Source organism: Scyliorhinus canicula, chromosome 1 (assembly GCF_902713615.1).
Source record: "Scyliorhinus canicula chromosome 1, sScyCan1.1, whole genome shotgun sequence".
NCBI lineage: Eukaryota > Metazoa > Chordata > Chondrichthyes > Carcharhiniformes > Scyliorhinidae > Scyliorhinus > Scyliorhinus canicula.
Genome location: NC_052146.1, coordinates 268,625,901 through 268,639,723, shown reverse-complemented (window position 1 = coordinate 268,639,723; position 13,823 = coordinate 268,625,901). Strand labels below are relative to the sequence as shown.

Sequence of the window (13,823 nt, the reverse complement as noted above, 5' to 3'; positions counted from 1 at the left end):
TAATTCCCTGGATTATCCTTGCTACCCTTCTTAAACAAAACAACAACATTGGCTATTCTGTCGTCCTCCTGGAAATCACCTAAAGACAGTGAGGATCCAATTATTTCCGTGAAGGCCTCAGCAATTTCCTCTCTTGCCTCCTTCCGTATTCTGGAATAGATCCCATCAGGCCCTGGGGACTTATCCACCGTAATATTTTTCACGACGCCCAACACCTCGTCTTTTTGGATCTCAATGTGACCCAGGCTATCTACACACCCTTCTCCAGACTTAACATCCACCAATTCTTTCTCTTTGGTGAATACTGATGCAAAGTATTAATTTAGTACCTTGCCCATTTCCTCTGGTTCCACACATAGATTCCCTCCCCTGTCTTTCAGTCGGCTAACCCTTTCCCTGGCTACCCTCTTGCTTTTTATGTATGTGTAAAAAGCCGTGGGATTTTTTCTTAACCCTATTTGTCAGTGACTTTTCGTGACCCCTTTTAGCCTTCCTGACTCCTTGTTTAAGTTCCTTCCTACTTTCCTTATATTCCACACAGGCTTTGTCTATTCCCAGCCTTCTAGCCTTGCCAAATGCCTCCTTTTGCTTTTTGACGAGGCCTACAATATCTTTCGTGATCCAAGGTTCCTGAAATTTGCCATATTTATCCTTCCTCACAGGAACATGCCGGTCCTGCCTTCCTTTCAACTGACATTTGAAAGCCTTCCACATTTACCCTCAAACATCCGCCCCAATCTAGGTTCTTCAGTTCCCACCTAATATTGTTATAATTAGCCTTCCCCCAATTTAACACATTCACCCTAGGACCACTCTTACTCTTGTCCACCAGCCAAAACTTACTGAATTGTGGTCATTGTTCCCGAAATGCTCGCCTACTGAAAATTCTACCACCTGGCCGGGCTCATTCCCCAATACCAGGTCCAGTACAGCCCCTTCCCTAGTTGGACTATCTGTATATTGTTTTAAAAAGCCCTCCTGGATGCTCCTTACAAACTCTGCTTCGTCCAAGCCCCTAGCACTAAGTGAGTCCTAGTCAATATTGACGAAGTTAAAGTCTCCCATCACAATAACCCTGTTGATTTTACTCCTTTCCAAAATCTGTCTACCTATCCGTTCCTCTATTTCCCGCTGGCTGTTGGGAGGTCTGTAGTAAACCCCCAACATTGTGACCGCACGCTTCTTATTCCTGATCTCTACCCATACAACCTCACTGTCCTCTGAGGTGTCCTCCCGCAGAACAGCTGTGATATTCTCCCTTACCAGTGATGCAACTCCTCCACCCCTTTTACATCCCCCTCTATCACGCCTGAAACATCTAAATCCTGGAACGGTTAGCTGCCAATCCTGTCCTTCCCTCAACCAGGTCTCTGCAATGGCAACAACATCATAGTTCCAAGTATTAATCCAAGCTCTAAGTTCATCTGCCTTACCTGTTATACTTCTGGCATTAAAACTTATGAACTTCAGGCCACCAGTCCCGCTGTTTTCAGCAACATCTCCCTGTCTGCTCTTCCTCAGAGCCATACTGGCCTTATTTCCTAGTTCTCCCTCATTCTTTTCATCTTCTGACCTATTGCTCACCCCCTCCCATACTAGTGTAAACCCTCCCGTATGACACTAGCAAACCTCGCGGCCAGGATATTCATGCCTCTCCAGTTTAAATGCAACCCGTCCTTCTTATACAGGTCATGCCTGCTCCGGAACAGCTCCCAGTCGTTCAGATAACTGAAACCCTCCCTCCTGCAGCAGCTGTTTAGCCACGTGTTTAGCTGCTCTATATTCCTATTTCTAGCCTCACTGGTCCGTGGCACAGGGAGTACTCCCGGGATTACAACCCTTGAGGTCCTGTCTTTTAACTTTCTGCCTAGCTTCCTGAACTCCTGCTGCAGGACCTCATCTAACTTCTTGCTTATGTCGTTAGTACCAATATGTACGACGACCTCTGCCTGTTTGCCCTCCCCCTTCAGGATGCTTGCTACTCGTTCTGAGGCACCCTGGACCCTGGCACCAGGGAAGCAACATACTATCCTGGAGTCTCTTTCACGTCCACATAAGTGCCTATCTGTGCCCCTGACTATAGAGCCCCCTATGACTATTGCTCTTCTGCGCTTTGACCCTCCCTGCTAAACATCAGAGCCAGCCGTGGTGCCACTGCTCTCGCTGCTGCTGTTTTCCCCTGTTAGGCTATTCCCCCCCACAGTATGCGAAGCGGTATACCTGCTCGAGAGGGCGACAATCACAGAGGATTCCTTGCACTGACGGCCTGCCCCTTCTGGTGGTCACCCATCTCGCTCGTGGTCATCCATCTCTCTGCCTGCACCTTGGGTGTGACCACATCTATATAACTGCTATCTATGACACTTTCTGCCACCTGCATGCTCCTAAGTGCATCCAACTGCTGCTCCAACCGAACTATGCGGTCTGTGAGGAGCCCCAGTTTGGTGCACTTTCTGCAAATGTAGCCCTCCGGGACGCTGGAAGCCTTCTGGACCTGCCACATCTGACAGTTAAAGCACTGCACCCCTCTAATTGACATTGCGTTAACTAATTAATAAATTAAAATAAAAAATAAATACATTTTAAAAAAAAGTTACTGTTATCTATATGTTTCCTCGCACTAGATTTCTACTATAAATGTAAATGCTAAATACAGTACTCTCTGGTCTCTGGCTTAGATACCCTCTAACTTATGATTAAGTAATTAATTAATTATGTTTAATTTTTAAATTTAGTGCAGATTCCCTACCAGCCAATCAGGTCACTGCTTTCCTGTGATGTCACTGTTCAGTCCCCCCCCCCCCCCCCCAGTCGCATCATCCAGAATAGCAGAATAACTATCACATACTTGTTCCCAAGCTGCTCCCCGGCTCTCTCACTCTCTCTCCCGAAAATGAAGGCCGCTGGAACCTGGGGGTAAGATTTTATGTTATCTACCTTCCCAGGGTGCTCTCTGGTTTTCTCCTGCTTCCCGGAATGCACTCTGGATCTCTCCCTGCAGATTACCAGTTACAAAGCCAAATAAAAACAACAGAACAAAAAGGGAAACAGCACCTCCTCCCACTCCGCGTCGAAATACCACACTGCCCCAATTTGCCAAGTTCCAATTCCCACTCTGGCTGTGTCTCATTCAGGATGTGTCTCCTTCACGTGCGCAGCTTACTGAGTGTGCGCTTGATGCCTGTCTCTTATAGAGAACTCAGCAAAACCAAGGTGACTCGCACTACTTAAGCTTCAAACAGAAGAATGCAATGTACACCCTTGTGCCACCAAGCAGGCTTCAGGTGACTGACAGACAACTGCTTCTCAGCAATTTGGGTGGGGGCAGCTTCAGCCAATCAGACACTTAAGCTCGACACTGAACTTTTAACTGAAAAACAGGAAGATTTAAATTCACCACTTACCTCTTTAATTACCTCACTGCCCCAAATTATTCTTCTTCTATTGCATAATCTGGTCAAACTATGGCTTCTACTTGCACTTTTATGTCTTTCTGGATTACTACTACAGAATCTGTCCCTCTCGTGATCACAAGTATATGATTGTGTAGGACAGCAGTCACTCCCAGATCCACTGTGAGAACTTGCACTGTGTTTTTTTGTTTTTCATTCTTTCACCCCATTCTATCAGGTTTTGTTAAGGGTATGCAATAATACCCTGATAGAGTAATTTGCGAATTGCATAATTCCCCAAAATAACTGCTTTATCATTTTCTAATTACAGTTCCATTTGTGACTTTTTCATGGAATGCTTGTTCTTGAGTCTACACCAATACTAATGAAGTGGCTTACTCCAGATATTTTGCAAGAAATCATCAGTGTTTTTAATGACCTCAATATGTTGTCATCCTCAAACAAATGGCCTTGCATACTCCCTTATCTTACTTGGATCCTTACTGCTGAGTTCTAAATAACATTGTAACCAATCTATTCCACGCACTCTGACAATCCTTATTTAACATGGTACATTTAAATGAATCCGCAACAAAATGCTCCAAATTCCAGACTAACGCTTCTTGTGACTAGGACAATACACCAGGCTGATCATTATCATGAAATTAAATGAAAATCGCTTATTGTAATGAGTAGGCTTCAATGAAGTTACTGTGAAAAGCCCCTAGTCGCCACATTCCGGCGCCTGTCCAGGAGGCTGGTACGGGAATCGAACCGTGCTGCTGGCCTGCTTGATCTGCTTTAAAAGCCAGTGATTTAGCTGAGTGAGCTAAACCAGCCCCTGGTTGCATCATCATCAACTTCTGAACTCTGTGTCATGTATTGCTTCCAAAACTCTGCTGTTCAGCTTTGGTTAGTTCATTATATAATGATATTTTGAGTCACATTCAAAGCACCTAAAACATTTCAGGCATTTCCAGGTTCATTGGTCTTTTACTGTTACTTCAATCTTCTTGTCTGCTGTCATATCAAGATCCACTAAAAGTGCCTTCATCATTATCCCTTCTGACTGAAATTCTCCTTTTGTATTAATACCTGCATCCCGGTCCTGAAAAGCCACAGGTGTCACAGTGGTTAACACTGCTGACTAGCAGTGCTCAGGACCCTAATTCGATTCCTGCCTTGGCTGACTTTGTGTAATTGGCACACTCTCCCTGTATCTGCGTAAGTTTCCTCTAGGTGCTCTAGTTTCCTCCCACAGTGCAAAGATATGTAGATTAGGTGGGTTGGCTATGCTAAATTGCCCCTTAGTGTCCAAAACTGTACAGGTTAGGTGAGGTTACGAGGATAGGGTGTGGGAGTGGCCCTAGGTAGAGTGCTCTATCAGAGGGTCGGTGCACATTTGATGGACTGAATGGCCTCTTCCTGCACTGTCGGGATTCTGTGGCATTTTCGAGCCTGTGCCATTAGGACTGCTGGAAAAGAACATTTTCCCAGGAGTTTGTTTTGAAGTAGCTGACATTGGATCCCAAAGGGTATTTTTTCTCAGAATTGAACAGCCATTAAGACCAGAAGCACAACCCAGCAATTTAAATGTGAGCACTGTATAAAGAAATTAAGTTCCTGTAACCTTTTCCCCAATAGAATGATCATCTTTCAAAATCTATCAAAGTTTAAGCAAGCCTCATAGACATCCAATAGATCATCGTTGTTGTAGATTTTATCTATGACATTTAATAGAAGATTTAACAGAAGAGTCTGAACCATTAAATGGTTTCAAGAAGGAGATAGATATATTTCTGATCCAGAAATGAGTAATGGGGAACAGGCAGGGAGTGGATTTGAGACCAGGCAGAGATCAGCCATGATCTGATTGAGTGGCAGAGCATTTTCGACAGGCTGAATTGTCTACTTCTGCTCCTAATACCTTCATCATTATCCAGCAGATGGACATCTAGCTCACAAGACAATTTGCTTCTTAGTTTACTTTTGTTAGGAAGCAACAAGGCCATAGCTTGTTTTCTCTTTCGTAAGGATGTAACCTGTTTGCATTTAACCACTTTATTTTTCCACTGGCCCGAGAGAGCATTGGGAGGTAATCATACCCGAATAATTTACACTTGTTTTCAGCCATTTTTCACAAAAGTAACATTGATTAGAATCTTCTGTCAAATCTTACTTTTCTATCTTCACCTTTAGGCAACCAGTCTCCCCTATCATCTGACAGCCAGATGCCAGCCAGGAAACTAGATGCCAATCTTTTACTTAATATTAAATTTATTTACAAAAAGCAACATTACAAATATCTGCTTCTCTCTTAAGTATCAGGCAGTACCCCAGAAGTGTCTCTCTATGGGCATGTTGCAAGAAGTCTCTCTTTCTATGTGCTCAAGGTACTTGATCAATACTCTCCACTCATATATTCTTAACCTGAATACAGTTAACATGCTATTTACAAGATAGTAGTCAAGTACTGTAGCCCCTTCTGTTGGTTTCCTCAACAGTTGCCAGGCCAGTAACTGTGTCCTTCAGAAATCAGCTAGTTTGGTCATTACTGTGCTATTGAGCCACTCTTGGTGATGGACATGGAAATTAGCCCATCCAGCGTACATCCTGTGTACGTCATCTTGGCCAGACTGTTGCACTGTGGCTTATTAGCTCCGATTTTTGTAGTTCAGTTATAGCACAGAAACAAAATTGAAGTTTCCTTTTCATGGAGGCAAGCACTATAAATAGAGTGATGGAAAACAGAACCCGACAGTATGCATTTACTAAATAGTTATTTTAATCTTTTGGGAAAATGGATTCTCTGTAGATTTTGTGAAATATTGTAAATTCTAAATCAGAAGCTGTTATCGAGATGAAATTTCTCCATTTCGCATGTATTACTGTGGAATGTGACTGCACATTTTTGGCAGCAGTTAGCTTCTTGTTAATAACTTTGAAAAAAATATTTGCAGAATTTTGCTACAGTTAAAGGTGCAGTGTGAAAACTATTTCAGAAATGTGAGGTTAATTTTGTGAAAAGAGATTACTATAAATCCTAATCCATTTTATCTATGATAACTAAATATATTCTCAGACCGTAATAAATGTCTTAAAAGCCTGTTGCCATAATGGAGAGGAACAGTCAGTGACTTGTATGCTGTACAAAAAGGATCTTGTAGATAAATATAGAGAATCATTATTGACTCTGTTTATTTTCATTTAATCTGTATTTACTTTTCTTCCTAACTTTTTAGTTATTAAATTCCTGCTGAACTGTCTGTTAGATGAGATCAGACAGGCTGAAAGATCACTGGTGCACATGGCAGCTAGCAACCCCTTATATGGAAGAGTTCATTGCATCATTGGAGCTCTGCAACAACTGTCTCTAAAGTATGTAATCTTATTTATTAACACCAACTGGGTCACAACATTCCATGGCCAGATATATAGAAAATACCTACATTTGGCCTTGACCTTGGGTAAATTCCCTTTAGAAATGTCAGCATTTACCTCAAGTGCCAGTTAGGCCCGTAGGTGGTGCTGTCAATGCATTTATAATTTTGAAACATTTAGCATGCAACTTTGGCTCCAAATCCAGCACATTTAACTGTCCCCTCTCATTGTAGTCAGCATTCACTTTAACAAATCATTCCATTGGTCTTCTCTTCTCTCATTTATAAAATTGTACCTTCAGATAATAAATCATGGAATGGAATAGAATCATACAATCCCTGCAGTGCAGAAGGAGGCCATTCGGCCCATCGGGTCTGCACCGATCCTCCAAGAAGCACCCCACCCGCCCTAACCCAGTAAACGCACTTAACCGTTGGAGACAAAGGGGTAAATTAGCATGGTCAATCCACCAACCCGGCACATCATTGGACTGAGAGAGGAAACCGGAGCAGCCGGAGGAAACCCACGCAGTCACTGGGAGAAAGTGAAAACTCCACGTAGACAGTCACCCGAGGTCGGAATTGAACACAAAACCCTTACGCTGCGAAGCAGCAATGCTAACCACTGTGCCACCGACCTGCTCCAATGTGAATGAATAAATTGTTTGCAAAATATAATCTATGTTGCATGGTTTAAAACAGCCTAAAACAACTACTCAACACCCTAAGACATCTACTCTTATGCTGAAAAAAATACATCACCTTGGTTTTGTCACACTTCATAATTAGACGCATTCTTGTTTGTCAATTTCTTGTTTCCCTAAAACTAGGAACTTCTGAGCAATTATCAGGATATGCCTTTTCCCAGCAGTTGGTCTTTTTGGATTTTAAAGGGACAGCTCCACCTTTACAACTATATTCTGTTTTACATGGTACATTGCTTCTGTTGTATAAAACCACAATTTGCAATGGAAAATGCCACACAAGAGCCACCAGTAATGTATAGAAATGCCTACCATTCATAGAATGCATGCTTTGATTTATAATTGAAGTTAATATATATGTTGCAAAGACCAGAATGTAATACAGGTTGAAAATCCCTTATCCGAAATGCTTGGGCCGAAGGTGTATTGAATTTCAGAATTTTTAGGAGTTCGGAATATACTGCGCATGTGCAGCATGCGTTGGGAACTGCGCATGCGTGGAACTTTGGGAGCTATGCATGTGTTGCACCACGTTGGGAACTATGTATGCGCAGAATGTTGGGAACTGGGCATGTGTGACACGCATTGGGAACTACGTTTTGCCTGGGAGCCTTGTGGATTTCCCACCCATGACATCAGGTCGGCAATTGAAAAAGTGGGTATTTTGGAATTTTTTGATTTTCAGAATTTCGGATAAGGAATGCTCAACCTGTATTTCAATTTACCAATATGTCAAACAACACTTGGATAAAAGAGAGCTGATCATTGGATGACTGATCGCTAAAATAAACTTCCATGTTTAATATGATTTAATGATAGCCAGATTGTTTACACAGCCGATGTTACTGTTCATATTAACACTGGTTTTAATGTCTTTTTTAGGTCAGTAACAAATATAGCAGAGTGGAGGGAGACTGTAGCAGGGCTGATTTTAATGGCCTTCCATCTATCTGCAGTTGTATCTCCTATTTGTCAAAGTTCCTCACCAGAAGGACTAATTCCAATGGATACAGACCTCGGTAAGGCCTTGCATTCAAAGTACGCAAGATATCAGAGCAGAACGTAACACGAATGATGTCACCAGGGTTGAAGTTTGAGTCGAGACCAGAACCATGTTTTTTTTCCACCCTCCATTGAGTAATTGTGTGTCGGGTTCTGTAAATTTGTAAAATTGCTTCTTCACATTTTCCCATCAACACCATTTGAGACCACCTAACAAGAGGACTTTAATCTCTCTCGCTCAATGACTCACACTCACTCACACATTCTCTCTCTCTCTCTCTCTCTCTCTCTCTCTCATTCAGATTCTCCCTCGCTCTCTTTCCCTCCCACACTCCCCCTCTCTCCCACTCTTTCTCCTGCTTTCTCATTCCAACTCACTCTCGGCTATTCTCTCTTACTCGCTCTCTCTCCCCTACCCTTCCTCTCCCACGTACTTTCTCTTTCCAGCTCACTCTCTCTCTCAGGCTCATACGCTCTCTCTCCTGCTCATGCGCTCCCTCTCCGGCTCACGCGCTCTCTCACCCTCCACTCGCGCTCTCTCTCCCTTCATCTCACGTGCTTTCCCTCCACTCGTGTTCATTCCGTCCATCCCGCGCTCTCTCACTCCATCTCACGCTCTTCCTCTCCATCTCGCGCGTTCTCTCTCCATCTCACGCAATTTCTCTCCACCTCGTGTGCTCTCTACATCTTGCCATCTCTCTCCATCACGCGCGCCCTCTCCAACTTACCTTTTGCAATAGCCTCTTGCTCCAGCTCGCGCTCACGCACTCTCTCTCCAGCTCACGCTCTCTCTCCAGCTCGTGCTCTCTGTCCAGCTCGCATTCCCTCCAGTTCGTACTCCCACGTTCTCTCTGCAGCTCACACTCTCGCTCTCCCGTGCTATCTCCACAGAACGCGCTCTCTCTCCTGTTCGCGCGCTCTCTTGAGTTTGCACTCTCTCTCCAGCTCACGCTGTCTCCAGGCCATGCTCTCTCTCCAGCTCGCGGCTCCCATGCTGTCTATTCAACTTGCGCTCTCTCGCGATTTCTCTCTCCAGCTCGCGCTCTCTCTCCAGCTCGCGCTCTCTCTCCAGCTCGCGCTCTCTCTCCAGCTCCAGCTCTTGCGCTCTCTCCCGCTCTTGCGCTCTCTCCCGCTCTTGCGCTCTCTCCCGCTCTTGCGCTCTCTCCCGCTCTTGCGCTCTCTCCCGCTCTTGTGCTCTCTCCCGCTCTTGCGCTCTCTCCCGCTCTCGCGCCCTCCCCCGCTCTCGCGCCTCTCCCGCTCTGTCCTGCTCTAGCGCCTCTCCAGCTCTGTCCTGCTCTTGCGCCTCTCCCGCTCTGTCCTGCTCTCGCGCCTCTCGCACTCTGTCCTGCTCTCGCGCTCTGTCCTGCTCTCGCGCCTCTCGCGCTCTGTCCTGCTCTCGCGCTCTCTCGCGCTCTCGCGCTCTCTCCCGCTCTCGCGCTTTCTCCCGCTCTCGCGCTTTCTCCCGCTCTCGCGCTCTGTCCTGCTCTCGCGCTCTGTCCTGCTCTCGCGCTCTGTCCTGCTCTCGCGCTCTGTCCTGCTCTCGCGCTCTGTCCTGCTCTCGCGCTCTGTCCTGCTCTCGCGCTCTGTCCTGCTCTCGCGCTCTGTCCTGCTCTCGCGCTCTGTCCGCTCTCGCGCTCTGTCCTGCTCTCGCGCTCTGTCCTGCTCTCGCGCTCTCTCCTGCTCTCGCGCTCTGTCCTGCTCTCGCGCTCTGTCCTGCTCTCGCGCTCTGTCCTGCTCTCGCGCTCTGTCCTGCTCTCGCGCTCTGTCCTGCTCTCGCGCTCTGTCCTGCTCTCGCGCTCTGTCCTGCTCTCGCGCTCTGTCCTGCTCTCGCGCTCTGTCCTGCTCTCGCGCTCTGTCCTGCTCTCGCGCTCTGTCCTGCTCTCGCGCTCTGTCCTGCTCTCGCGCTCTGTCCTGCTCTCGCGCTCTGTCCTGCTCTCGCGCTCTGTCCTGCTCTCGCGCTCTGTCCTGCTCTCGCGCTCTGTCCTGCTCTCGCGCTCTGTCCTGCTCTCGCGCTCTGTCCTGCTCTCGCGCTCTGTCCTGCTCTCGCGCTCTGTCCTGCTCTCGCGCTCTGTCCTGCTCTCAGCGCTCTGTCCTGCTCTCGCGCTCTGTCCTGCTCTCGCGCTCTGTCCTGCTCTCCGCGCTCTGTCCTGCTCTCGCGCTCTGTCCTGCTCTCGCGCTCTGTCCTGCTCTCGCGCTCTGTCCTGCTCTCGCGCTCTGTCCTGCTCTCAGCGCTCTGTCCTGCTCTCGCGCTCTGTCCTGCTCTCGCGCTCTGTCCTGCTCTCGCGCTCTGTCCTGCTCTCGCGCTCTGTCCTGCTCTCGCGCCTCTCGTGCTCCGTCCTGCTCTCGCGCCTCTCCCACTCTCTCCTGCTCTCCCGCTCTCTCCGGCTCGCTCCCGCTCTCGCCCGCTCTCGCCCGCTCTCTCCCGCTCTCGCGCTCTCTCCAGCTATCGCGCTCTCTTCCGCTCTCCCGCTCTCTTCCGCCTCCCGCTCCCACTCTATCTAGACCTCTCAGTATCCTGCAAGTTTCAATAAGATCCTCCGTCATCCTTCTAAATTCCCAACGAATACAGACCCAGAGTCCTCAATCGCGCGTCATATGACAAGCTCTTCATTCCAGCGTTCAATCTTGTGAACATCCTCTGAACCCTTTCCAAGGCTAGAACTTCCTTAGATATGGGGCCCAAAACTGCTCACAATACTCTAAATGGGGTCTGACCAGAGCCTTATACGGCCTGAGAAGTATATCTCTGCTCTTCTATTCTAGCCCTCTCGACATGAATGCTAACTGCCTTCCTAATTGTCGACTGAACCTGCATGTTAACATTAAGAGAATCTTGAACGAGAACTCCTAAGTTTCTTTGTGCTTCTGATTTCCTAAGCTGTTTCCCATTTAGAAAATAGTTTATGCCTCCATTCTTCCTGCCAAAATGCATAACCTCACACTTTTCCACATTGAATTCCACCTGCCACATTTTGCCCACTCTCCTAGCTTGTCCAAGTCCTTCTGCAGCCCCCCTGTTTCATCAATACTACCTGTTCCTCTGCATTTCTTTGTATTATCTGCAAACTGAGCAATAGTGCCTTCAGTTCCTTTTTCCAGATCATTAATGTATATTGTGAAAAGTTGTGGTCCCAACAATAACCCCTGAGACGTACCACTAGTCACCGGCTGTCTTCCTGAAAAGGATCACTTTTTCCCTAATCTCTGTCTTCTGCCAGTCAGCCAATCCTCTGTCCATACCAGTATCTTAACTGTAACACTATGGGCTCTTATTTAACGGGCTCCTATTTAACAGCCTTCTTTCAGGCACCTTTTTAAAGGCCTTCCAGAAATCTAAATAGATCATGTCGAATGGTTTTCCTTTATGTAACTTCCTTGTTACATCCTCTTAAGAATTCGAACAGATTTGTTAGACATGGGCCGGGATTCTCCGAAATCCCGGCCAAGTGTTGATGCCGGCGTAAACACCGGAGTGGTGTACGCCAGCCTCAACGGGCCTCCTGGCCCAGCAATTCTCCGGTTTTTAGCACGCCGCAGGAGTGCTGCGCCCTGCTCTGGCAATGAAGGGCAGCCGTGCACGGCCGGTGCGGTCCAGCGCATGCGTGTCACGGCCGTCTCTGCGCCGGCGTGGAGCAACATGTCAGGGACTGAGCAGTGGGCCCGCACGGAAGGAGGTAGGCCCCCTCCAGATTGTGGCCGCCCACCTATTGGAAGACCTTGATTGCGGGCCTGGACCCCGTGGAGGCTTCCCCCGGAGTCAGATCCCCAGGCCCCACCACCAGCTTGTCCACTGCTGCCGCGGGTCCGAGCTCCCGCTGGATGGTACCAGGTTTAAATCACACCAGCTGGACTCGGCAGGAGTTCGGCCCGCGGGACCGCGCAGCGATTCGCGCCAATTCTCCGGTCGCCAGAGAATCGGCGGCCCGTCGTCAGACCGGAGTGGTGGGATTTCCGCGCACCCCTGCCGATTCTCCGACCCGTCACGGGTTCGGAGAATCCCGGCCATGACCACCCTTTGACAAAGCCATGTTGACTCAATCCTATTTTATGATGCACTTCCAGGTACTCTGCAATCTCAGTTTTAATAATCCACTCTCTCTCTCTCTCCTGCTCGCTCACTCTCTCTCGCTACCGTTACTTTCTCTGGCCCCGTTCGCTCCCTCTCTTGCCCCGCTCGCTCACTCTCGCCCCGCTCGCTCACTCTTGCTCCTTTCGCGCTATCGCCTCGTTCATACTCCCTCTCCCCATTCACTCCCTCGCCCAGTTCGCGCTCTCTGCCCAGTTCGTGCTCTCTGCCCAGTTCGCGCTCTCTGCCCAGTTCGCACTCCCTCGCCCCGTTCGCGCTCCCTCGCCCCGTTCGCGCTCCCTCGCCCCGTTCGCGCTCCCCTCGCCCCGTTCGCGCTCCCTCGCCCCGTTCGCGCTCCCTCGCCCCGTTCGCGCTCCCTCGCCCCGTTCGCGCTCCCTCGCCCCGTTCGCGCTCCCTCGCCCCGTTCGCGCGCTCTGCCCAGTCCGCGCGCTCTGCCCAGTCCGCGCTCACTCGCCCCGTTCGCGCTTCATCGCCCCGTTCGCGCTCCCTCGCCCCGTTCGCGCTCCCTCGCCCCGTTCGCGCTCCCTCGCCCCGTTCGCGCTCCCTCGCCCCGTTCGCGCTCCCTCGCCCCGTTCCCGCTCCCTCGCCCCGTTCGCGCTCCCTCGCCCCGTTCGCGCACGTTGAGGCCTCGCCCCGGTCGCGCTCCCTCGCCCCGTTCGCGCATTCCCTCGCCCCGATCGCGCTCCCTCGCCTCGTTCGCGCTCCCTCGCCCCGTTCGCGCTCCCCTCGCCCCGTTCGCGCTCCCTCGCCCCGTTCGCGCTCCCTCCCCCCGTTCGCGCTCCCTCGCCCCGTTCGCGCTCCCTCGCCCCGTTCGCGCTCCCTCCCCCCGTTCGCGCCCCCTCCCCCCCGTTCGCGCTCCCTCCCCCCGTTCGCGCGCCCTCCCCCCGTTCGCGCGCCCTCCCCCCGTTCGCGCGCCCTCCCCCGTTCGCGCGCCCTCCCCGTTCGCGCGCCCTCCCCGTTCGCGCGCCCTCGCCCCGTTCGCGAGCGCCCACTCGCCCCGTCGCGCGCGCCTCGCCCCGTTCGCAGCGCACCTCTAGGGCCCCGTTCGCGCGCCCTTCGCCCCGTTCGCGCTCCCTCGCCCCGTTCGCGCTCCCTCGCCCCGTTCGCGCTCCCTCGCCCCGTTCGCGCTCACCCTCGCCCGTTCGCGCTGCCCGTCGCCCCGTTCGCGCTACCATCGCCCCGTTCCCGCTCCCTCGCCCAGTTCGCGCTCACCTCGCCCCGTTCGCGCTCCTCGCCCCGTTCGCGCTCCCTCGCCCCG

The 13,823-nt window shown here is 49.9% G+C and overlaps 2 protein-coding genes across 2 annotated transcripts in view; one reads left to right on the top strand and one right to left on the bottom strand.

Moving 5' to 3' along the window:
- Positions 1-13,823, top strand: part of LOC119974222 (thyroid adenoma-associated protein homolog) — a 570,459-nt gene that overhangs the window by 66,342 nt on the left and 490,294 nt on the right. Inside the window, 2 exon segments of the mRNA XM_038812984.1 lie at positions 6,635-6,770; positions 8,359-8,495. Coding sequence (XP_038668912.1) covers positions 6,635-6,770; positions 8,359-8,495 — 273 coding nt within the window.
- plekhh2 (pleckstrin homology domain containing, family H (with MyTH4 domain) member 2) overlaps positions 1-13,823 on the bottom strand; it is a 390,052-nt gene that overhangs the window by 253,584 nt on the left and 122,645 nt on the right. The gene's annotated exons all lie outside the window — the stretch shown is intronic.